Source organism: Cetorhinus maximus, chromosome 4 (assembly GCF_964194155.1).
Source record: "Cetorhinus maximus chromosome 4, sCetMax3.hap1.1, whole genome shotgun sequence".
In the NCBI taxonomy this organism is placed as follows: Eukaryota; Metazoa; Chordata; class Chondrichthyes; order Lamniformes; family Cetorhinidae; genus Cetorhinus; species Cetorhinus maximus.
The window spans coordinates 71,924,340-71,949,347 of record NC_135882.1 but is presented as its reverse complement, the minus strand read 5'-3'; the positions used below and the strand labels follow the sequence as shown (position 1 = coordinate 71,949,347).

The 25,008-nt window shown below is 45.0% G+C and overlaps 1 protein-coding gene across 6 annotated transcripts in view; it reads right to left on the bottom strand.

The window, feature by feature from the left end:
- Positions 1-25,008, bottom strand: part of LOC144679681 (junctophilin-1-like) — a 176,400-nt gene that overhangs the window by 55,584 nt on the left and 95,808 nt on the right. For 5 of the 6 annotated variants that reach the window (XM_078540301.1, XM_078540297.1, XM_078540295.1 and 2 more), the window contains exon 3: positions 23,263-23,381. In XM_078540301.1, the coding sequence (XP_078396427.1) occupies positions 23,263-23,381 (119 nt within the window). Of the gene's footprint in view, positions 1-23,250; positions 23,382-25,008 lie in introns of all 6 variants that reach the window. The other variant, XM_078540300.1, reaches the window with a different exon arrangement.

Genomic DNA, 25,008 nt, shown 5'->3' with positions numbered 1-25,008 from the left:
AGCGAGCTCCCTGAAGGCAGACAACTGCTGCAGCGCTGCCTCAGGGAGCTGCAGACTTGTACAGGTTAAATGGCAAGAAAAGAATGCACCAAACTGTGTCTATTCAACACATTCAAGCACCTGACAGCAGAACAACACAAAAAAAATTAGTCCCCATATTTTTTTTAAATTATATTTCATCCCAGACATTTCATCTCACCCTTGGATGAGGTTTTGTTAAAAACAGGTGGCTCGCCTGCCTGTGCGACGAGTGTGAAATTGGCGTGAAAGCGCAATGTAAAATCATGGACAATAGGATTTTTATTGGCCTTAATTGGCCCTTTGTCAGTGGCCGCAGCTGATTTCCGCATGTGCCTGCCGACCTCGCATGCGCAATGACGTCGGGACACACGCCCGATGACATTTCACACAATTTCACATGCGTTCGGGTCCAATCAATGTAAAATTCTGGCCTATAATACTATACATTGCTCAATACAAAAATACAGCATGTAAAGAACCTTTTAAATAATGCTGTCAAAGGAAACACGTATTTACTTACAGGGCCAGAATTTTTCCCTCATCAGGCGGGCTTGGTGGGAGTGGGCGGGAAACAGACCACCACCTGCATTCAGCTTCGCACCGCGATTTCACATGTTGGTCGGCTCTGCATGGATCGTGAGTGGCAGCGCTCAGCATTACCTGTGCAGGTGGGGGGAGGAGGGAGAGCAGGCCTGGCGCGCAGTTTACACATGCACGCGAAAGAGCGCTTCAATCTCCCTGAGCAGCTACGTGCCTCAGGGAGATTGAAGTGCTTTTTTAAAAAAATTATTAAACACAGTAAAAATTTTTAAAAACATATCCCCTCATGTGATTCTGTCACATGAGATGGGACATGTTTTTAATTCCAAAATAAAGTTTTTATTTAATGTTTATTTGCCTTGGGAAACCTCGTCCAGTTCGTAGAAAAATGTGTAGGCCTCTTGGGCTTTTCGCCTGCCTCCCAACCGTAAGGTTAGACGGGCAGCGTAAATTTGATTTTAATTAGCTTGTTAATGGCCTTAATAGGCCTTTCAATTATGAGCAGGTGCACAGCCAACTTTGACACGTGCCCGCCGAACGAAATATTGCAAAAGTGCGCGATGACGTCTGGATGCACGCCCGATGTCATCGCATGTCATTTTATGCTCGGGCGTGTGTACTCTGTTCCGCTTCTAGGCTCGCATTTCACACTATTTCACAGATACCCTGAAACGTCTGTACAGACCCCAGTTTGAGAACCACTGATATAGACATACTGAAAACTCTTGTCACTGGAATATTTTCTGTATACACAGAGACCAGTGCCTCATTCACACACCAAGATGTGCAAAATATACATTTCAGGTAAGATAACCCACAATAATGAACAATGGCATGACATGGGGCCACAGGATGTGATTTTCCTGGAAGTTGGCCCTATTGGCTGGAGGACAGGTTTGCCAGCCAATTAGGGCATGGGAAGGAGGCAGGAGGCTACAAGTGCAAGCCCAATTGAAAGACATGATGGCAGCCATTATTAAAATGTTTTGGCAGGGAGAAGGAAGAAGCCAGAAAGGCAGAGGCCAGACATCTGTGGCAGGGTAGCCCTGAGGTTTAGTGATGCTGTCCTCGAGATGATGTTGAAGGTGGTGAGAGATAATTGAGGTATCTTGTTCCCAGAGAGTGGCAGGAGAAATCAAACCAAGCAGACCTGTCTGGAGGTGGCAGAGCAAGTGAGCAGCCGCAACGCTCTGAGGAAGACCTGGGTGCAGTGCTATAGGAGGTTCATTGACTTTCTTTGTTCTGGAAAGGAAGGTGTAGCGTGACACACAGGTGACAGGCTTCCAGTCATCAGCAGATACACCAGCTGAGCAGCCTGAGGGTGCACAGTGCTCTTAAAAATGGAAGAAATGACTGCACAGGATAATTACTGATCCTTGAGTAAAATTCAAATCCCTAACACTATTGAGAAGCTGCTGCACTGATTTAAATGTGCTCCTGGAATTGGTAAGAGAGCCCAATATTGCCTTATCTCTCTTGCTCTCTCTCTCCCTTTTGCTCTTGCAAGCTCATGAGATGGAGGGGTGTCTCAGATCACCATCCTTACTAGAATGGAGGAGATGGCTCTTGACAGAAGGATAGTATTTAGGCGATTTAAAGGGGAGATAAGCAGCAAGCTGGAAGGATATACGGAGCGAGCTTCAGAGTGTGGAGCTGAAACAGCTCTGCCACCTGATGCTGGAGTGGGGATTGCAGCATTGCACAGGAAACCAGAGTCAGAGATCAGAATCTCAAGGGCTGGGGCGGTGGGGTGGGAGGGTGAGAAGGTTGTCGAGGTGGATGGGCCAGGTTATGGGAGGATTTGGAAAGAAGTTTGAATTTAATGGGATGAAATGGTTCAACAGCAATAAAAGTAAAATTTACTAAATCTTCAGCCCATTTTGGATCATGTCCAGTTTTCTTTTCCACTGATGACATGCATCCCAAGCAGCTTTCTGGAGCAGATCTGCTGAAAAATGATGATGGGGCAGTGGAGAAAGGAAATCACAGTGCAAGGGTCAGGGTTCTTCTTCAAATATGGAGATCAGACTATGGATTATACTCTTGGGGTTGGAGTGCAAGTTGAACCAAAGACCTGACTGAAGCCTGGAACGTAACTAGATCCAGGACAAAGCGAGGAGTAGAAAGTTAGCTTTTTTTTCCACTTCTATGTGGGCCAGAAAGAGCAGGCATGTTCCTGCGGGCCCCAATAGGAAACAGCGGCCCTATCCTAGCCAAGTCTTTCCTCCTTCACCCTCGACCGTGATGTTCTCTTGATGACCACCCACATGCCACCCACCCCCGGGCCCCAAAACTACATATACAGCTGCTGGGAACTTTTCCCTCAAGTCCCTTCTGCTTTCCAAAATTCTGCCGGGCTCAGGTGAGGCCTATGTAGATGAGGGTTGGGAGTTAAAATTTAGACACTGTGTAAAATGAGCCTCATGCTGCAGAAAGCTGGATGGTTCCTTTGTGTTTTGATCCACAGCCATCCTTTATTCTTTCATGGGATGTGGGCATCACTGGCAAGGCCAGCTTTTGTGGCCCATCCTTAAACTGAGTGGTTTGCTAGGCCATTTCAGAGGGCAGTTAAGAGTCAACCATATTGCTGTGGGTCTGGAGTCGCCTGTAGGCCAGACCAGGTAAGGCTGGCAGGTTTCCTTCCCTAAAGGATATTAATGAATCAAACAGGTTTTTACAACAATCGACAATAGTTATCATGGCCACCATTACAGAGACCAGCTTTATAATTCTAGATTTATTAATTGAATTTAAATTCCACCAGCTGCCATGGTGGGATTTGAACCTGTGTCCCCAGAGCATTAGTCTGGACTTCTGGATTACTAATGACAATACCCCTACGCCACTGTTGCCTCCTAAAACATGACCAAAAGTGGGCCTCAGAACCATTACCCTGGGATTAAGGGTTCCATAATCTATCAACTGAGCTAACCGGGCTGTATAACTTCTGTTGGGAGCTAAAATTGGGGCTACTGAATTGATCCACAAGGGGTTGATGATGATGCTGTTGTCTCCACGTGCCAGCACCAAATTTATTTTTTGTGGCATTCTGCGCTACATACTTGTTTCCCAGAAACTAACCAGAAGCAGGGCAGTTCACCATGATGTGTAAAGATTGTGGAATGAAGAAAACTAGAATGGTCAGGTTTAAACAAAATGGACTGCAACATTAAACTTGCATCTTTGAGTTTTTGCATGGCATATTAGCCCTAAATACTTCTCAATGTTCCTAACAGCTCTATCAGGTTATCTAGCACCTATCTGACCTAGTATAGTTTGGATGTGATTACCAAACCAAGATTCTGAACATTTGTAACTGAAGGCAGCTTGGTAATCTTAGACAGTACAGAAGAATGTGTCTAAAGTTACTGCGGCGGTGCTGAAGATAACACACTATCTTATACAGCTGGGATACAGTTGGACAATCTCTATTTATGTCATAACCCAGGCCCAACTGAATTTAGATAGCACTTTATCACAGTTCTCAGCAATGTCCCAATCTGCCTCCCCTGCAATGTTCCCTCTAGCCGAAACTTCCCATGCAGTTTGCGCACAAGTAAGTCCCTTAAGTTACGGCACGTGCACAGCCATGTAAAAAAATTTATAGGGCCCGCAGTCTTAAACAAATCAGCAGTACATGACAAAAATAATTAGGGGATATGTTGTCCCCATGCTCTGAATTATTTTGTAACTACTGCAAAATATTGTTATTTCTTTGCAAGTGAGTAATTAGTATCTTTTCAGTGATTATTAAGTTGTTGTAAAAACAGGGTGGTCAAGAATACCAATATAACCACATGGTCAGTATGAACAAAATATTAAGAGGGAAAAGTACAAAGCATAAAAAATATATTTTTTACCAGCTATTGCTCTTGTTCTGAAGCCCAAGCTGGCAATAGTTTACAATGTAAATATTTTTAAACAAGTAGCAGACTGCCCAGAAAGTAAACTACTAATTAGAAAAGCCTCCACGGGATCATCTACATGTTCTCATTATGTTTTCAAACTCTAGCAAAAACTTAAGTAGTAAACTCATCTCCACCTTTCCCATTAAATGGATAAAAATGATCCTGGTGTGTAGAGTTTCTAATCATTCTAATGTTTAGCTTATCCAGTACAAACTCAATTTTCACGGAAACTTGTTTGTATGAATCACTCTTCCCCGTCCACTTGAACTCAGAGTAATTAGGTTGTAATTTATTGTAAACTCAACAAACATTGGCCAAGAGTTTCCGCTTTGGACGTAATTGGTGTTCCAGGTGTAAGTTGTGCATATAAATTGCACTAGTTTAAGAAGTGTTTTTTTGCTCAAATTTCCACGCAAATTATTTTGCCTATTGTCAAATGAAACATATTTCATAAACCAGTTTAATCTGGCAGTGTTTTAGAACATAACTTTTTAAAGACTGCATTAAAAATATTTTTTGATGTATTTAAGATCAGTAACCTAATGCAGTTTGATTAATATTGCTGAGATTGGGTTTATTGACAAATAAGAAGCATATTTAATCAGTGTGTGAAGTCCACTATGTGTAAATGACCCAATTTTAAATGACTGAAAATGACTTTAAAAAACTATACAGAACCTTTTGCTAGTTACATTGGTGTACAGTAGTCAGTTTCTTAGTAAATTTTTAAAAATCATATTCAAAAGCTTTCAAAATGTGTCTATTAATGCCCTTGTATCTAAATCAAACAACATTTTAATAGCCTCTTTGAAGGCGCACAAGTGGGTATAATTAGCGAAAACTTGCCACGGTAATTAATTTGAGGTTGGAATCCCTGACATATGAAGGTTTTAAGGGGCAGCATTGGCACAGTGTTAACACTTCTGCCTCTGAAACCGAACATCATGGGTGAGAGGCCAAAAACAGCCAAAGTACCTGACAAGGCTGGCGATGCAGAGGTCCTTCTGCTTCAGTTGTATCAGCATCATAGCCTAATATCCATATTCCATCAAGATTTGTATGGGCAGCGCTAGCTAAACCAGGCATGGCCTGCTGAAATGGTAGTTCTGGTGGTGTGGTTACAAGCTTTGGAACCTTGCCAGCAGGCCAATTTACAGCAGTGCATTCAAGATCTTAGTCAGGTGATGTGCCACAAATACAGACCCAAATTGTCAAAGGCCTGATGATGGTTGAGGCCCCTCCTTTGACTATGCGAAATTAAACCTCTAGATTGGAAAACTATAAATTTAAGCTTCATTTCAGGGCTTGATTTTATAATCCCTCACATTTGAAACACAAGAAAAATAAATGCAACTTTGGTGGTGCTGAGACAAAATAGGGGGTTAAATAATTAATGTTATATAAAATGAATTAAAACATATGTGATATGTGATTACTGAAACAGATCAAAAAGAAATTTTTTTTAGAAGATTATAATTTTTGATAAACCTTCAAATATTTGAAGATAGCTACAAAAGAATTGTTTAAAAATAATCAAGTTTGCGTCTCTCCAAAGGATTGATTCCAAGTACTGTATCACCCTAAATGGTGAGCTAAATTTTTCTGAAGCATTCCTCTTCACAGTTAATCATAACATTATCCTCAGAGGAAGATTCATGCCCCCAGTATCTTGTGAACAGCAGACAACAGACAGAATTGGCATGTTCAATGGCAGTGAACAAGGGAAAAAAAATCTTACTACAGCTGACGTATTTAATTCATAATCAGATCAACCAGATAGACTGACCTCAAGTGAACTGCTAACTGTTGCAGAATTCTCTTCTTTATTTCCTTTTTTTGCCCCTATTTATATTCTCTCAAGTCCTTTTCCTCTTTCAGCCAGGATTTCAGGATGATCTGAGGTGGTGCCATTGCTCCTTTAGTGCTATGCTGCAATTAGTAAACAGAAGGTGCACTCCTGTTTAGACTAATCTCCTGAATTTTCCATCTGTCCAAGGTACAGAAGTGTTCAGATACAAGGGCCAATCCTTTGCTCTCACATTCCCAACGGGAAGCTGCTCTCAAAGGGAGTGCATGATATGCACTGTGGGCATACTGCCCATGATTTCCGGCACATTACAAATAATAGGATATGCTGGATTCCTCTCCTTTTACTGATAGAAATTGGCTTCTAGACTTCATTAGCAAATCTCTCCTCCATGCTGCCTTTTTTTAAAGATAAACCAGGCATCAAAAAACAGTCCAGGTTTGAACTTGACGTTCCACCGAGTTGTAAAACAAATATTTAATGAATATAGAAACATAGAAACTAGGAGGAGTAGGCCATTCGGCCCTTCGAGCCTGCTCCACCATTCATTATGATCATGGCTGATCATCCAACTCAATAGCCTGCTCCCACTTTCTCCCCATACCCTTTGATCCCTTCAGCCCCAAGAGCTATATTTAACTCCTTGAAAATATACAATGTTTTGGTTTCAACTACTTTCTGTGGTTATGAATTCCAAAGGTTCACCACTCTCTGGGTGAAGAAATTTCTCCTCATCTCAGTCCTAAATGGTCTATCCCATATCCTCAGACTGTGACCCCTGGTTCTGGACTCCCCCACCATCGGGAATATCCTTCCTGCATCTACCCTGTCTAGTCCTGTTAGAGTTTTATAGGTTTCTATGAGATCCCCCCTCATTCTTCTGAACTCCAGCGAATATAATCCTAATCGACTCAATCTCTCCTCATATGTCAGTCCCGCCACCCCAGGAAACTGTCGGGTAAACCTTCGCTGCACTCCCTCTATAGAAAGTACATCCTTCCTCAGATAAGAAGACCAAAACTGCACACAATATTCCAGGTGTGGTCTCACCAAGGCCCTGTACAATTGCAGCAAGACATCCCTGTTCCTGCACTCGAATCCTATGGCTATGAAGGCGAACATACCATTTGCCTTCTTTACCGCCTGCTGCACCTGTATGCTTACCTTCAGCGACTGGTGTACAAGGATATCCAGGTCTCATTGCACATTCCCCTCTCTCAATTTATAGCCATTCAGATAATAATATGCCTTCCTGTTTTTGCTACCAAAGTGGATAACCTCATACTTATCCACATTATACTGCATCTGCCATGCATTTGCCCACTCACTCAGCTTGTCCAAATCACACTGAAGCATCTCTGCATCCTCCTCACAGCTCACCCTCCCTTTTGTGTCATCTGCAAATTTGGAGATATTACATTTAATTCCCTCATCTAAATCATTAATATATATTGTGAATAACTCGGGTCCCAGCACTGATCCCTGCGGTACCCCACTAGTCACTGCCTGCCATTCGGAAAAAGACCCGTTTATTCCTACACTTTGTTTCCTGTCTGCCAATCAGTTTTCTATCCATTTCAATACACTACCCCAATCCCATGAGAACTACATGACTGTACAGTAACTAATAATTTCAATTTTAGCTTTTTCAAAAAAAAGTATTCTCTTAAGTTTCATTTAAAGCTGCTCTTAAAACCAATTTTAACATTAAAAGCTCAAACCCAGTTTTTTAAATAAGCTGCGCCAATCCTGCCATACAAAATCTCTTCACTCACTCTGCGTGGTACTTGAAAGTGGGTGTGATCTCTTTTAACCTACAACACACTCTCTCCTAGCAGCAGTAGTATTGCTCCTATGGTAGGGCAAGAAAAACTACACAAAGTCCATCTTAGCTCAAGGGTTTGATAAGAGCTGTCTAGCCTCAGTCCGTTTCAGCTGCACTGCCTGAGGTCTATATTATAATGTTACTCTGCTAATCGGGACTGCAATATCTCTCTATAGGTAATGGATTGAAACATAAATCTACTTCAATATGAAAAATGATCTTTTTTGATGATTTGATAGCACAGCACTTTTTATGGTTAACTTTTAAATAAAATTTTATATGTGGTATCATTAATTATTAGGTATGAAATTAATTATTGTTTGCTTATATAATCACAAAGCACTTCAATGCAATTTATTGTGTAAGAATTGCTTTGAGAGGGTACTGACAGATAAATAAATGTAAATCATTTGGGCTTTATTATTAATTTTTTATGTTTCACTGATAAGAGTCATCAAAAATACTTTTATCACTCATGAATTATAAGCTCATCCTCATCAGTCAAATATGCATTATCTGTTTATACAAACAGAATGGACATAAGTTGAGTGCAAGAGCGAAAGCAGCAGATAAAGCCAGGATAGGAGGCCGAACTGCATGAGAGCGGTAGGAGTGGCAGCAGATTTTTAGCGTCTTCAGGAGAATTTTCTTGATCAGTAGGTTTATAGCCCAATGAAGAAGGGAGGATTGATGGATCTGGTTCTGGGGAATGAGATGGGTCAAGTGGATCAAGTATCCATATGGGAACATTTAGGGAACAGTGCCATAGTATCACGAAGTTTAGATTAGCTGTGGAACAATCAAGTATAAAAATACTTAATAGAAGGGTCAATTTTAGTGGGCTGAGAACGGACCTGTCCTGAGTAAACTGGAATATAAGACTGCCAGGCGTAACTGTAATGGAACAAAGGATTCCCTTTAAAGAGGAGATTGTTCTGGTACAGTCAAGGTACATTCCAACAAGAGGGAAAGGGAAGGCAACCACAGACATCCGTTCTCTGGATGATGGAAGCGATAGAGAATGTGATGAAGCAGAAAAAGGGTGCATATGATAGATGTCAGGTTGATAATACAAGTGAAAATCAAATTGATTATAGAAAGCTCCTAGGGCCATTGAGGAATGAAATAAAAGAGCTAAAGAGTATAAGAGACTGGTAGCTAACATAAATAGTAAAAGGCTAATAAGAGGGGGTGGGGCTGATTAAGAAACAAAAAGAGGTTCAATACTTGAAGGCAGAGGGCCTGGCTGAGGTACTAAATGAGTACTTTGCATTAGTTTTTACCAAGGATAATGATATTGTAAAAGCCATAATAAAGGACAAGGTAACTGAGACAATAGATGGGCTAAAAATTGAAAAAGAGAAGGTACTAGAAAGTCTGGCTGTATATAAAGTTGATAAGTCACCAAGACCAGATGGGATTCATCCGAAGGTGCTGAGGGAAGTAAGGGTGAAAATTGAGGAGGCATTGGCCAGAATCTTCCAATGTTCCTTAGACTGGGGTGGGGTGGAGAATGGTATTGTGGTGCCAGAGGACTGGAGAATTGCAAATGTTACACCCATGTTAAAAAAGATAAGGCCAGCAACTAAGATTAGGACTGGAGAACAGCTAATGTGGTTCCGCTATTTAAGAAGGGTTATAGAGATAAGCCAGGGAACTACAGGCCAGTGAGTCTCATGTCAGTGGTAGGGAAACTATTGGAGAAAATTCTGAAGAAGAGAATCTATCTCTACTTGGAGAGGCAAGGTTTGATCAGGGATAGTCAGCATGGCTTTGTCAGAGGGAGGTCATGCCTAACAAATTTGATTGAATCTTTTGAGGAGGTGACCAGGTGTGTAGATGAGGGTAGTGCAGTTGATGTAGTTTATATGGATTTCAGCAAAGCCTTTGACAAGGTCCCACATGGGAGACTTATAAAGAAGGCAAATGCACATGAGATACAGGGTGATTTGATGAGGTGGATTCAAAATTGGCTTAGTTTTAGGAGACAGAGGGTGATGACAGAAGGCTGCTTTAGTGACTGGAAGCCAGTGTCCAGTGGCGTACCACAGGGAACTGTGCTGGGTACCCTATTATTCATCATTTATATAAACGACATAGATGACTATGTGGGGGTTGGATTAGTAAGTTTGCAGATGTCACAAAGATTGGCCAGATGGTTAACAGTGAGGTTGAGTGTCTTGGCTACAGGAAGATAAAGACAGGATGGTCAAATGGGCAGATAAGTGGCAGATGGAATTTAACCTTGAAAAGTGTGAGGTGATACACTTTGGAAGGAATAATTTGACAAGGAAGTATTCAATGAACAGCATGACACTAGGAAGTTCTGAGGAATAAAGGGACCTTGGCGTGTGTGTCCATAGATCTCTGAAGGTGGAGGGCCATGTTAGTGGGGTGGTGAAAAAGACATATGGGACACTTGCCTTTATCAATTGAGGCATAGATTACAAAAGTAGGGAGGTCATGTTGGAGTTGTATAGAACTTTGATGAGGCCATAGCTGGAGTACTGTGTACAGTTCTGGTCGCCACATTATAGGAAGGATGTGATTGCACTGAAAGGGGTGCAGAGGAGATTCACCAGGATGTTGCCTGGGATGAAACACTTAAGATATGAAGAGAGGTTGGATAGACTTGGGTTGTTTTCGTTGGAGCAGAGAAGACTGAGGGGGCGACCTGATCGAGGTGTGCAAGATTATGAGGGGCATGGACAGGCTGGATAGGGGGCAGTTGTTCCCCTTAGCTGAAGGGTCAGTCACGAGGGGACATAAGTTCAAGGGAGGGGCAGGAGGTTTAGGGGGGATGTGAGGAAAAACATTTTTACCCAGAGGGTGGTGATGGTCTGGAACGCGCTGCCTGGGAGGGTGGTGGAGGCGGGTTGCCTTACCTCCTTTGAAAAGTACCTGGATGAGCACTTGGCATGTCATAACATTCAAGGTTATGGGCCAAATGCTGGTAAATAGGATTAGGTAGGTAGGCCAGGTGTTTCTCACGTGTTGGTACAGGCTTGATGGGCCAAAGGGCCTCTTCTGCATTGTGTGATTCTGTGAGCTACAGGTCAGTCAGTTTAGCCTTGGCAGTAGGAAAGCTTTTCAAAATGATAATCTGGGACAAAATTAACAGCCACTTGGACAAAAGTGGCTTAATTATGGAAAGCCAGGATTTGTTAAAGGCCAATCGTGTTTAACTTATTTGATTAAGTTTTTTATTGAGATAGAAGGGGCTTGAGGAGGGCAATGAGGTTGCATGGATACGAAGTTGGCTGAGTGACAGGAAACAGACAGTAGTGTTGTTTTATGGCCTGGAGGAAGTTATACAGTGGTGTTCCCCATGGGTCAGTGCTAGGACCACTGCTTTTCTTGATACATATTTATGACTTACATTTTAGGGCAGAATTTTTCGTCCTGCTGGTGGGCACACACCTGACCCGAATAGGAGTAAATAACACGCGATGATGTCAAGTGAGGGTTCCGATGTCATCGCACACTTGCACGATATTTCGCTTGGCGGGCGCGCATGGGTGACAGAGCAGCGCCCACCATTAATTAAGCGGCCACTTAAGGCCCTTAATAGTCCAATTGACTGTGATTTTTCCTTGCCCATGCAAAATGGGTAGGCAGCCAGCCGACATTTTCACAAACCTCATCCAAGGGTGGGATAAAAAGGGTCAGCAGCATTGCCAGTCTGAGTAGTGAGCAATTTTGGAGATTGTTTGCAGCTAGTTGCTTATCAGTACTTGGCAACTTCATCTCTGTCCGGGGCTTCATTTCAGGACTCATTGCTGCCTGCCAGGCCCCCGGAGGATTCAGACAGTGTGGACCCTTCCAGGTATCAGACAGTCTTCCCTTACCCTGGTAATGGGGATTGTGGTCTCCACTGGAGGCACCTCCTGAGGAGGAAGAGAGGGGCAAAATGGAGAGGAGGCCAGGTGTCCCAATGCAGTGTCCAGGGGAGAGGCTTGTGTGAGGGAAGGCGCAGGCACAAGGGGTGCAGGGCCAGCAGGTAGTCCATTGTGGAAGGGCCACAGAAGACGCCACTATCCTGTTGCCAGGATTTACAGGCAGTGGTGCAGTTACCTCAATATGTCCGAGGTGCAATGCTGAAGGAGGCTCCACCTCTTAAGGGAGACCGTGAGCTCCATTTGTCAGACGATTGGGCTTGAGATCAGCTCCGACTGTGTGGGTGGAAACCTCATGCCAGTGGATCTGAAGGTCACAGTGGCCCTCAACCTCTATGCCTCCGGCTCTTTCCAGTGTTCAGTGGGGGATCTTTGTGGATTCTCCCAATCAGCTGTCCACAGTTGTGGCAAACTGGTGACAAAAGCTCTGTTTAGGCAACTGGATTGACGGCTGCTGGGTGATAAGGGCTATCCTTTGAAGAGGTGGCTTATGACGCCTCTCCGTCACCCAAGAAAAGAGACACAGCAGCATCATGCCTCCACAAGGGCGGTGGTAGAGAGGACCATAGGTCTTCTCAAGATGAGCTTCCGATGTCTGGACCATTCAGGGGGAGCACTACAATACCCCCCAGAGCAGGTGTCACTAATCATGGTTGCAAACTGCACTCTCCACAATCTGGCATTGGCAAGGGCGGACCCACAGGAGGAAGGGGATCATAATGCAGCTGCACAGGCCACAGATAATGAGTCCAGTAGTGAGTTCGAAGATGAGCACGTGGAGAACACTGAGGACGTGGAGCCAGACCTCGGTAACCTCCAGGGAGGCAGGGACACCTTGATCTAACGCTCCTTCAGCTAGTCTACCAAAGATCAGCATCGAATGCATGCCAGGGCTGCCTCCTCCATCCCGGATGTCTGAAAGGAGTCTTTCAGTTGAACACAAAAAACATTCAGTGCCTGTGCAATAAAATATAGAGACACCTACATCCAGCTGGTGTTCCCCACACCAATGAATTAAAAAGGTGAAGCATACTCAGGCCATGACGACAAGAACAAAATTTATCTCATGTGGAAAACTCCAAACTATTTACATAGACTTCTCTGGTCTTCATTCCAAGAACAGTATAGAGAAAGTAAACATAAATTAACATAAAATCACCCGTGATCTGTCTCTCTTGTGGTCATGGTGCCTTTAACTTGCATTTGTGAGTGCTACGCCTAGGTACTCCCCCCTCGCTGGCACCAGCATTGGACACAGCCTGCTGACTCTGCTGTCTGGTTGGCCTTGATGACCTTGGTGGGCTGGCCAGTGGAGCTTGTGCTGACCTTGCCTGGGAGGGAGCAGCCAGTGCCATGGCTGGCATCTCCCCAGTCATCGCAGCCTCATCAGATGCCACGGTCACTGGCGGAGGGGCAGAGAAGCTGCTTCCACCATCCGGAGCGCCCTGAGAAGAGCCCACAGAGACGACAGGCAGCTTGTGCACCTACGTGAGGTCGCTCTGGACCTCCCTGCACACCACTGATGTACGGGCACCTAGCTGGGATACTGGGTGCCTCATCCACCTGAGATCAGTGCCTGTGTGAGAGCTTGCAGTTCTAAGTGCAACCCAGAAACCCCTCATTCAATCCCTGCAGCTGCTTCTCCATGAGAATTGCCACTCTCTCAATGGAGGAGGCAGTGCGCTTGACCATGAGGGTCAATGCAGTGCTCACACTCCGCATGGACTCCTCCACCACAGAGACCATGGCACGCAGACCCTCATGGATCTCCGCCAGATCCTCCTGCATATCTCGCTGGACATCCAGCATCTGCTGCCTAATGGACGACTCCAGAGGCTCATCATCAGCCTTCGACTGAGCATCGTCCTGGTCTCCAGTAGCCCTCCAACTGCTGGCGCTCTCTGCTTCATCTGCACCTCAAGCGACTGTGAAGTGCCCTCATCAACGTGCACCGAGATACTAGCCGCCTCTCTAATGCCCACCGAGGTGCTGGTATCTGCGCTGGTGCCTGCTTCCAAGAGCGGTGTGACGCAGGTGAAAGTGACGTCCGGTGGTCCTCCGGTGTCAGGGGTGGCCCTTCGGGGTCTGCAGATCGGACGCCTGCTGGCGAACCTCAAAGGGACAAAAAGGAAATGTCATTAGTTAAAGTCATCACACTGTCACTGCGCATGCCAGACACCCTGGAGAGACAATGGAGATCTGCATCATGGTGCCATCATCTTTCAATGATCAATGGGGACTCCAGGTTCAATGCTCTCATCAATGAGGAAACTACACTACAATGGTTGCACAATCTGAAAGTCTCACCTTTGTGCACTGTGCTCTTACCTTCATCTGGCACCCCATCTCTCCATGCCCGATTTCATGAGAACCGTGCTGGCTCTCCAGCTCTAGGGCTTCCTGCTCGAACCTAGTGAGCAGCAGCAGGTTGGGCAGGCCTCCGTCTGTATGTGACCTCTTGGTTTGGTTATGGTTCATCTTCTCCTGAAAGGACAGAGGAGCATTGATTAGTCCATTCTCTACCTGCAGCACCATTGCAGCCTATCCAACTCCAGCTGAGGAACACCTCACAGGGCACATCCAAGTCGTGGCCCTCGAGCCATAAGGCACTCAGTCCAAGCAGCCGGGGCTCACCCCCTTGGCCAGCTCTGGCGTCATTGACAGTTGGCACTTAGGCTCTAGCACCCCTGAGGTCCAGGGGGGTACGGCCACACCTTAACACTTCTACACACTGACACATGCCAACACGGGTACTCACCCTTCCTGAATGTAGGAGGTCACTGAAGCACGTTCTGCACTGCATCCATGTGCGCCACACCATATCATGACTGCTCACCAGGGCTGCCACTTCCTCCCATGCCCTCCTGGTGAGGTGCGGTGGCCTCCTCCTCCCACCTCTGGGGACAACGGTGTCCCTACTGGCAGCCACTTCCTCCAGGAGGACAGCGAGGCACTCATCAGAAAAGCTGGGGGCTGAGTGCCCACCCAACCTGGCGTTTGCAGCCGCATTCAACTCCATCTTTACAATGGCAGACAGACGTCCTTCCCTGGTAGCCTTTCTGGGGCTGCCTGGGCCATTTTTAAACCATGCGCTGGGTCGCCATTGGACCCAGTGGCCGACAGGCCCTTCCTGGCCAGTGCGGAGCCGCATTTCAGTGTGCGGGCCTTAATTGGCCCGCCAGCGTGAAATCGTGGTCGGGGCCCGATCAAGGGCGGTGGTTAGTTTTGCGGCTGCTCCTGGTCCCACCCACCATGCCCGCCCGATGAGAGAAAAGTTCTGCCCTTGGGTGTGCAGGATACAATTTTAAAATTTCCAGATGACACAAAACTTGGAAGTATTGTGAACTTTGAGGAGGATGGTGATAGAATTCAAGAGGATGAAGGCTGGTGGAATGGTCGGGCATGTAACAAATGAAATTACTGCAGAGACATTTAAGATTATTTGGTAGGAAGGAGGAGGAAAAACATTATAAACTAAAGAGTACAATTCTAAAAGGAGGTGCAGGAACAGAGAGACCTTCTCTCCCATTTTCTTACTCAGTCTCCCTGCACCAGACACCTTCCATGGCTGAGAGGATCTGGTCCCAGGTTTCTGTTAATGGAATTAGTTTCAGAAGTTGGACTGCATTGGTCAGCCTTGTTGCTTCTAGCTCTACAGTGTGAAAACTGCCCAGAACAAAATGGTTCAACAAAAAAATTAGAGTCCTTTTGTTGCACTGACTTACATTCGATATTATTCAGTGAAATAAAAGTACAAAATATTGGCGGTCCAGGAAATAGAGCTTGAAATTCTGATATTTGTTTTGGTGCAAAAGTGGTTCTACTGTAGGGGATTAGAAGTTAGCTATGTCAAAAGTTACATCTGTTCTAAAATAGCACGTTAAATTCCAGTAGAAATGGCTGCCGACAGAAGACTGGTCCAGCACCTACACCGTTGATTGTCTCCCTATTCAACTTTTCAGGCAAAAGCAATCTTGATTTTGATGGCCAGATTTCCCAACAAAAACAGCTGGAGGCCTCATTCATGCACACAAATCTGGGTCAAATGAACGAGTTAAGGCATTGTCTCTTGACTCCACCTCTGATTTGGGGGGAAAAAAAATCTTACTGTATCTCACAGTTAACATTCATAAGATGTGTCATCAATACAAAACAATCAGTTTAAATAATTTGTAAGGTAATTTTGCAGCCATGATCTTATTGAATGGTGGAGCAGGTTCAAGGGGCCAAGTGACGTACTCCTGCTCCTAATTCGTATGTTCATATGAAAGACTGCTCTGGTATGAAGCCTTGCTAAATGGGAATAAATGTAGGTTTCAGAATCAGTCCTGTATTGTTACAGATGTATCACTGAATTTCCCTCCAGTAAGGCTGCACACCAGGAGCATAGCTTCAGAGAAGTACCCTTTAGACGGTTTTTAATACTCTTTGAAGCAGTGATGTGTCCTATTTGCAGATTAATGTCTGCATTATAAAATCATAATTATGTTAATTTGGGAGAGAAGAGAGTCTACAAAGTAAAGTCCATTTCAAACAACAGAGGGAGGAGGTTTGTGCAACACTTACTTTGAATCTACTACCTAGTTGTAACAATAAATAAGCAAAAACGCTTTAGTTAAAGACAATGATCAGACCGTGATAAGTAACTGTATTACATCTCAGGATCGAAGGCAACTCTGGGTGAACTGGTGGATAAGATGTTCAAAAACCTGAAATCTTTAGTTATCTGTAAAAAGGCTTGCTTTTACTTTGATCATGCATTGTGTCTCTTTTCTACGTTACTTCTGAGACTCCTTTTAAGTCAGTGAGCAGACTTTCTGCTCAGGGCCTAAGTCCATTGGTGGGAGCGGGAAGTTGGAGTGACTTCCTCTGGAAAGCGGGGAGGTGGAGGGGTGATCACGTCGAATCGTGCGGTGCTCACCTGATTAATTATGCAACCGCATACGCAAAGGATTATATTGCATCACATGGCGGGGCGGGCAGGAAGTCTCACACCCCACCATCATGTCCAGGCACCATATTTAAAAGGCACCCAGACAGCCAGTGACTCAGCGCACCAGGGCTTCAGAGCACCTAGATGGCCCCAAAGAGCAGCATGCACCGGCCTCACAGACCGGCGTGAATTTCCTCTGGCGGGGCAGAGGAATTCTCCACTCTGTCCACCACAAATTCCAGCCAGTGGTCTGGGTTTTAGCCTGGTGGCACATTTTTTGTGGGATAGGTGGGGCTGTGTTGAGATTGAGAAACCCGAAAGAACAATTTTCCCGAACAGTTTTTAACTTCGGGAGGACTGTCAGGTCCTCGCACACATGCAGCCCAATTCACAGGCTGGAGATCTTGCAGGCGGAAAGTCTGATTCAAAAAGCTGCAGTCTACGAGGGCAGATAGGTACAGGGCACAAACTGAGGGAGATTGTGGAAGGGGGACCCTGATCATGGGGTGAAGGGGTTTACTGGATAGCTTGGAAACATTCCAGCTTCTCCGGACTCATAGGTGGAGCTTTAAAGGCAGTTACCCTTTGAATTTAGCCCTTCTTGCCTCCTTCCATCTGCCCGTTTTCCTGTGGCCTAAGGAACATGGCAGCAGGATCCAAAAATAGATTGATTGTTGAAATGAAGACAGGCAGCCTCATTGTAATGTTTAAATAACCAACCCATTCCCTCTGAGCAAACTGGCTACCACTACTCGTCCTTCCTCTGTTCAAACCTGAAGTAGGCGGGTTCAAGGAGTGTTGGGTCCCTGTTTCAGATTTTTGTACTTTAACCTCTGACACAACCCCAATCCACTCATTTTTAGGAGTTAAGGTTCAGCCCAGTATTGCACTTTCAATCTACAGATTCTTCTCTCCCATCCCCAAGCATACTGCACATGAATCTTGTGATCAAGATACAGGAATCAGGGAATCCAAGGATACAGGTCAGGAATCAAGACTTTGCAATTTGGATGAACAATCTCTTGGCCCTTTCAGCCTTAACAAATACTTCCTGCTCAGGTATACAGTACAGTTAAATACAGAGTAAAATTCTCCCCTACTCTGAATGGGTTTCAGTCACAAAACTCAGAAGAACTGCATCAGTGTGACATTTTTCCATTTGCCGTAATAGCCCAAAGCTGAAAGTTAAATAAGAGGCTGCTTTGTGCCTTCAACCTATGTCCACCGGTAAACGAACCAAGACTGCCCAAACTCATTTCAGATAAAGGTTCTTGCAAATTTGAGAAGCTGGGCTGGATTTCAGCACAAGCCCCAGAGTTGAAAAGCTAATGGGCAGAAATTTTTGCTCAGTGGGTGAGCGGGCACGCGCTCGACCCGCTTGAGTGTGATGTTGCGTGATAGTTTGGTCGGTGGGCGCACGCCAGAGCTGGTGGCGCGCCTGCCGACAATTAAAAGGCCTGTTAAGGCCAATAAGTAGTCAATTAACTTTAAGTTTTCGCTGCCCATCCAACCAAACAGAAAAGGCCAAGCGGTCTTTGCAATTTTTTGGAAACCTCATCCACAGGCGGGATGAGGTTTCCAAAAGCAAATAATGATAAAATAAAAGTTTTAAAATTGAATTCTTAACATGTCCCTGCTCATGTGACAGAATCACATGAGGGGACACGTTATATAACCTTTTTATTTTCTTCATTTTCTTTTTTTAAACAGTGCTTCATCTCTCTGAAGCAGCTCTGTGCCTCAGGGAGATTATGAAGTGTTCACTCGAGCGCATGCGCGAAGTTCGTGCCACTTGTGTTTCATGCTGGGCGGGCCTTAATTGGCCCACCAGCGTGAAATCGTGGTCCAGTCCCATCCGCCCCCGCCCACCAAGGGCAAAATTCTGCCCGATGTCTAACCCACAGATGCACTCAGTCCCCTTAATGATAATTGCTGTCTGTTATATACTGGAAATCTTTTTTTTTTAACTATGGTCACTGGGTGCATAAACGTACTACATGATGTGATTTCAAGTGCTGGAGATCAGGGAAGTGTCAGGTTTAATTCTGAATCTGCACAGAGTTATCCAATCCCGCTGAGGTGATGGTGGAGTTCTAAAGTTGGTTCCAGGTTAGGAAGAGGGAAGAAAGCCATAGGGTTAATTTTTGGGCCTCAATGAGGTTGGGAATGGCGGTGAATGGGGTCCGAAAATACTGGTTTCCTGACCTGTTCCCAGTGGCAATCATTTTGGGGGTGGCGGGGTGGTTTGGAGCCCAGCAGGGCTGCCCGCTCCCATGAGTTGTGTAGACAATTAGGCTCAAAAAGAACCTTGTTAAGGGCTGTTAAATGATGACTGGGATTTTCCTGTCAGCCTCCAGTTTCCCAAACAACATGGGGCGGTGGAAGAGTGTGGTCAGTAGCAGGCCAGGGGGCCTGGTTGTTGGTGCAATCAAAGGCTGCCCTATAGAAGGACTGCACCCCCCCATCCACCCCTAGGGTAGTGGCCTGACTGCTTTTTCTGTTTTTTATTTGAATTTTTAAACAAGTTGGTGAGTGGGTGCCTCCATGCTCAAGCATCCTCGCAGTTATTTACCATCCATTGCAAGCTGCTACTCCTCTCAAGCTTGTAAGCCTATGATTGGTCCTCCAGCTTTGAGACACCAGCCGCTACCTTTAATTGGACAGGGAACCTGCGCCCCAGTTAAAATCCCAAAGAGTGACCGTTTCCTGCTAGGCCAGGTTCAGGACCTGGGAGCAGTCCTGGCTCCTATCTCCTGTGCCAGAAGTGAAAATTCCAATCACTATCAAGTGAACATTGTTCAAGAGTGAACAAGGACTTGGTTTCAATTCCCTTGCAGTTAAATAGCTTTCTGACATTCAGGAGTCAATTATAACCCCACCCTTGCCTTCTGAGAATATGCCTGGTATGGGCCAATATCATCTGAATCTAGCCACCAGCCCAAGCCCACACCTTTCCTACTGGCAGCTTTTTATTTTCACTGACTAAGAAGTCAGCAGAGGTTCCCATTGCAAACAAGCAGTGGCCTAAGTTACATTGGTCAGAATTTTTACCTTGATGGGTGGGCGGGCCCCACCGGCTCGGCGGCGGGTGGGCAGCCGAACTCCACCGCCGAAATGGGGCCCGCCGCCATTTTGAGTGGGCGGACCAATTAAGGCCTGCCCAGCGGCCTGCCGAACAGGAAGCACTGACAGTTTAAAAATCTTTAAAATAGAAAAATATTAAAATTATCACACGAGATGGGACATGTTAATAAGAAGCACATAAACTTTATTGAAGCTTTTAAAAATGGACATGAAACTTCATCCCGCCAATGGATGAGCTTTCATGTATTATCAGAAGCCCGCTGGGGCTCCTGGCCTGCCTGCCAACCTTAAGGTTGGACGGGCAGGGCATTTAACAAGCTTAATTATCCTGTCAATGGCCTTAATTGGCCATTGACAGGTCAGCAGGCAGACAGCTGATTTCGCTGTCTGCCCGCCTTCCTCAATATTTAAGAGGTGTCAGCTGTGGCTCAGTTCATAGCACCCTTGCCTTTGAATCAGAGGGTTGTGGGTTCATGTCCCACTCCTGGAAAACTAAGAACTGTGATTGTACTTGAAAGAATCTGCAATCTGTGACTGTTGGTAACTCGAAAGAGTTTCCTCAATATTTAAATGGACCGGGATGACGTCGGGTGTTCCTCCCAATGTCATCCTGCGTCATTTTCCCTTTGACGAGTGGGCCCCGCCCCCAAATCGCCGACGGGAAAATTCTGCCCATTGTAAAGTCACAGCCTGATGAACTCATTAGTGTCACAACAGCATTTTAACTTCCACATTTGCAAGACCCACATAGGGTCAACTCGTATGTCGCGACCATAGTGGAAGTCCACAGAGTGCCCTGAAAGCGCACTGATAAAATTATTTTCGATGGAATCCTTGTGGGCCAGGAAGAGGAGGAGTACTCCCCCACGTACACAAAGGTGCTTTACATTTCCCCTGCCCCGGGGTTCTCTTCTGCCTTTAAAAGACTCACATTCCCATTCCAACTGCTGTCCTTCCCAATCACCCTCCTTCCTCACTCACATTGTCAGGGATCATTTCCATGGGCCTTCAGTGGTGGCCCGATCCTATGTGACTTTCTGCTCTTGCCCACTAGTGATGACATCATTTCCGATGTCTTTAGGCAGGAGTTAGTTTTGGGGTTCACGAGGCCCAAGGGTTCAAATCCTCCAAGCCTCATACTCTGGGTGGCTAGCTGGATTGTCAGTTGCTATGGCACCTGCACCCCTGGTTGCAACCCCCAAGTTAAAACAGATCTCTCAGTATCTAGATCCACAATCAAAAATGACCACTTGGTTCAAATATGGTGGCATTTCAGACAGCTGTGAATTCTTTTTTTCATTCATCTATGGGATGTGGGCGTTGTTGGCTAGGCCAGAATTTGTTACCCATCCCCAACTGCCATCGAGAAGGTGATAGTGAGCTGCCTTCTTGAGCTGCTGCAATCCTTGTGTTTTTTAAAAATTCTTTCACAAGATGCGAACATCGCTGGCTAGGCCAGCATTTGTTGCCCATCCCCAATTGCCCTTGAGAAGGTGGTGGTGATGGCACTTCCATATTGCTGTTAGGCAGGGAGTTCCAGGATTTCGACCCAGTGATGGTGCAAGAATGCTGATGCAGTTTCAAGTCAGGATGCTGTGTGACTTGGAGGAGAACCTGCAGGTGGTGGTGGTCTTCCCATGCACCTGCTGCCTTTGTTCTTCCAGGTGACAGGAGTCACATAACATCCCCCAGCATAAGTCAATAACTTCAGGAGAGGAGACATAACAGAAATACATTGGGGAAAAGGTCCTCTGATGGAGTTTCCCATGAATTTTCATGTGTTACAAAGTGCATTTCCTTACTGTCTTTTAAAAGCTATTTTCATGTAATATATGCCAGCTTATAATACACACCTGGGTTTGAGCTCACTTTCCAGTGGGCATGCTGCACATGAAAATAATCAAAGTACTACAAAAATAAGAATGTTTTCACAGTTAATTTCATGAAGCACACATAGCAGCCAGAGGGTAAAAAAATCCTCATGCATGAAGTTCAGAAGCTGTATGTTTTTTCCTTGGATTTCTGACAAGAATTTGCAGCCTAATAATTTGTATGCATGGAGTGCAATTATCAACATATGTGTTTTTCAGAGGGCTGCATGTGCAATAGTCTAATGGTATTCAGGAACATAAAAAAAGGTAAGAAAAAGAAAAGAAACCCCTCCCTACCTGCCCAGCAAACCTAGTCAATGTAGGCAATAATGAGGAATATAAAACCCAAGCCAGTTTTAGGTAGAAAATTCAGCAGGAAAACAGATGGTGAAAGAAAATCTAAAAACCAAAAGCTCATTAGGAGACACAATTCAGGAGCAGTGGTAATTGAAGTACAGAGAAAATAATGTTATTTGATCATAAAGTGCATGCCTACAAATAAGTTGAAAGCTTGTTAATCAAAGGGTTCACAGCACTTCATAAACCATAATAGCAATGCAACATTTATAACCATTCTGTAAAAACCACAGTTAGGTTATACTTGAAACTGATTCCCAAGTTTTCTTGTGTACTATACAGTTTGTGTACTATAGAGTTTAGTTTGCAGGTTTTTTGGCTGATAGTGTACTCTTGTGTTTGATCCATAATGCTGTCAGCAGTAGAGCATTTTGTAATCATAGTGACAGTTTATAAAATATACTGGATAGAGAGTTTACCATAATCATCTACATATGTCCTGATAAGTATTGAATGTCAGTGACAGTCTTGTGTGAATGTTTGCACACATCAGAGACCAGGTTCAAATGGGTAATTACACAACATTTACAAAACCAACTGACCAGAAAAAAACACCTTCCCTAACATAAAGCTAAAGCTGTATCTTGGTCTTTAAAGGCTATTATCCAATTTAAATATTTAATTATAAACTGTTTGACATGATTTATTACAAGTGAACTCTGAATACTGCCTTGCAATTTCTGCTATTAATGTAGCAATTATCCTGATTTACCTCAGTCACTTATGGCTGTAATGTTGAATGCTGAAAACATGAAAGGTTTTGAAAATTGAAGTTAGTGAGGCATTTAGGACTTACTTAAAAAAAACGACACAATTAGGCTTATGAGCTTCATTTAACAAATTCCACCCCAGGTGTAGCAATAAATCGTTGCATATCTTGCAAATTTGCATCAAGTGAACTGCCATCATTTCAAAAGGAGGTTCTCTTAAGTTCTAAGTAACAAATTTCTATTTCTGAAAAGCACAGATTTAAATGCCTTTGCAGAATTCTTTTTTGGATGTTTAGACATGGAGGTTTACCTGGCTGGCAGAAGGTTGGTGACAGTTCCCTGGCAACTCCCCTTGCAATGTCCGATTCCTGGCGTGCGGCTTGAGCGGCCCCATCTGCTGCATCAGCTTTGGCCCTTGCATGTGCAGTTCTAGATTAAAAAACAAAAGCAAACTTCAGCAATGTACTGCCAGCATTGTTTTATTTTACACTGTTCTTTGGCTTGATGAGTTACGAATATAAGATCACATAATTTTGTAGGAGTCTCCCTGTCTCCATGACCATGCACATCATAAAACAAAAAAAAAACAATGTAGCAATGATACCAATTTCCACAAACACAGCAAGGGAGGGAAAATATTCTTCAGGGCGTAATCATCCCAGATTTGCGCTAAGTGTGGTAACGGGTGGGAAAATGGATGTTTAACCGCCAGCCGCAATGGCAGGTTTTCCCACCTTATTGTCCCAATCCCGCCGCATTAATCATGCATTCCAGGGAAACATGCCGTTTCACTGGTGGGTGGTCTCCAATTCACCCGCCATGCAGTGACCTTGCTGCTTCTTCACACCGGGCATCATATTTAAAATGCAGCCACGTGCACACCTCTCAGTGCTTCCAGCCCAGGACTGCTGCGCAGAAGGCATGGACCCAAAAGGCAAGAAGACTGCAGTCCCCCGATTAAGTGACGCATCCCTAGAGGCCTGCTGAGATGCCCTCTACCCCAGCTATGGGCTGTTAGGAGGGAATACAGGGGTACAGTAATAACTTATTGAAAGGGAATGAATTACTTAAAATCTCCAAGCAGCCTAACAGGGCAAAAGCCAGCAAACAAGGTCACCAATCCTGCATGGGATGCAGTGGTCAGTGCCAACGCCCTGCAAAAGAGGACAGCCACCAGTGTTGAAAGAGGATAAATGGTCTCATCCGTTCCGCTAGGGTAAGTCACACTTCTCGTCACTCAACTCATACACTCACAAACCCATCACACATCCAAGGGGATCTCACGTCTCAAGGGACAACATCACTAACTCTCACACACACCCTCACATCTCCATCAAGTTCATATCTTCTGGAGCTCATGTACTCATTCTGTCCATGGCTTTGCTCACCACACAAACATTCCATGCAATGCCATGTGTCCTGATCACACACTCTCCATCTGTTTTCATGTAGGAGAAGCTGGTTCACAACAGCAGGGAGAGGTCCTACACCAGGGTGGAGTGGCCCACATTAGACCCTTCACTCACTTTGAGGAATGTGCCATCGCACTGACTGGTGAGGATGTGGACTGTGCCTGCAGCAATGGTGAGGTGGACGGAGAACACCCACATGAGGATCGTGTGCCACATCATCCCGCTCTCAATGCAACTGAGAGTGCTGTCTCTCCTGCTTTTGACTCTGCTGCCATGCATTAATCATCTCTACTTTGGTTCACAGGGAGCTCTGCCAAGCAACTGACATCCCTCTAACAGTGCAGAGACACAAATTTTGGTGGGGCCTAGATTGAGAGCAGGATCAGGTTCACAATCTGGTGGTCACCACAGACACGTGTCTGCAGCAGGAGGCAAGTTCAGCCGAGCTACCCGGCACTCAGAAGACTTCTGGGGAAGAGGCTTCTGTGAGGTCCGAGTCAGATGACGATCCTCTGGATTTGGCCTTCCAACTGAACCTGGAGAGTCAGCAGAAAGTGGGGGAACATCACACAGAGCTGTTGGAAGCCCTCAACAGATTAGCAAGTGAGTCAGAGGACTGTGTCTGCCTGCTCTTTGATGAAGTG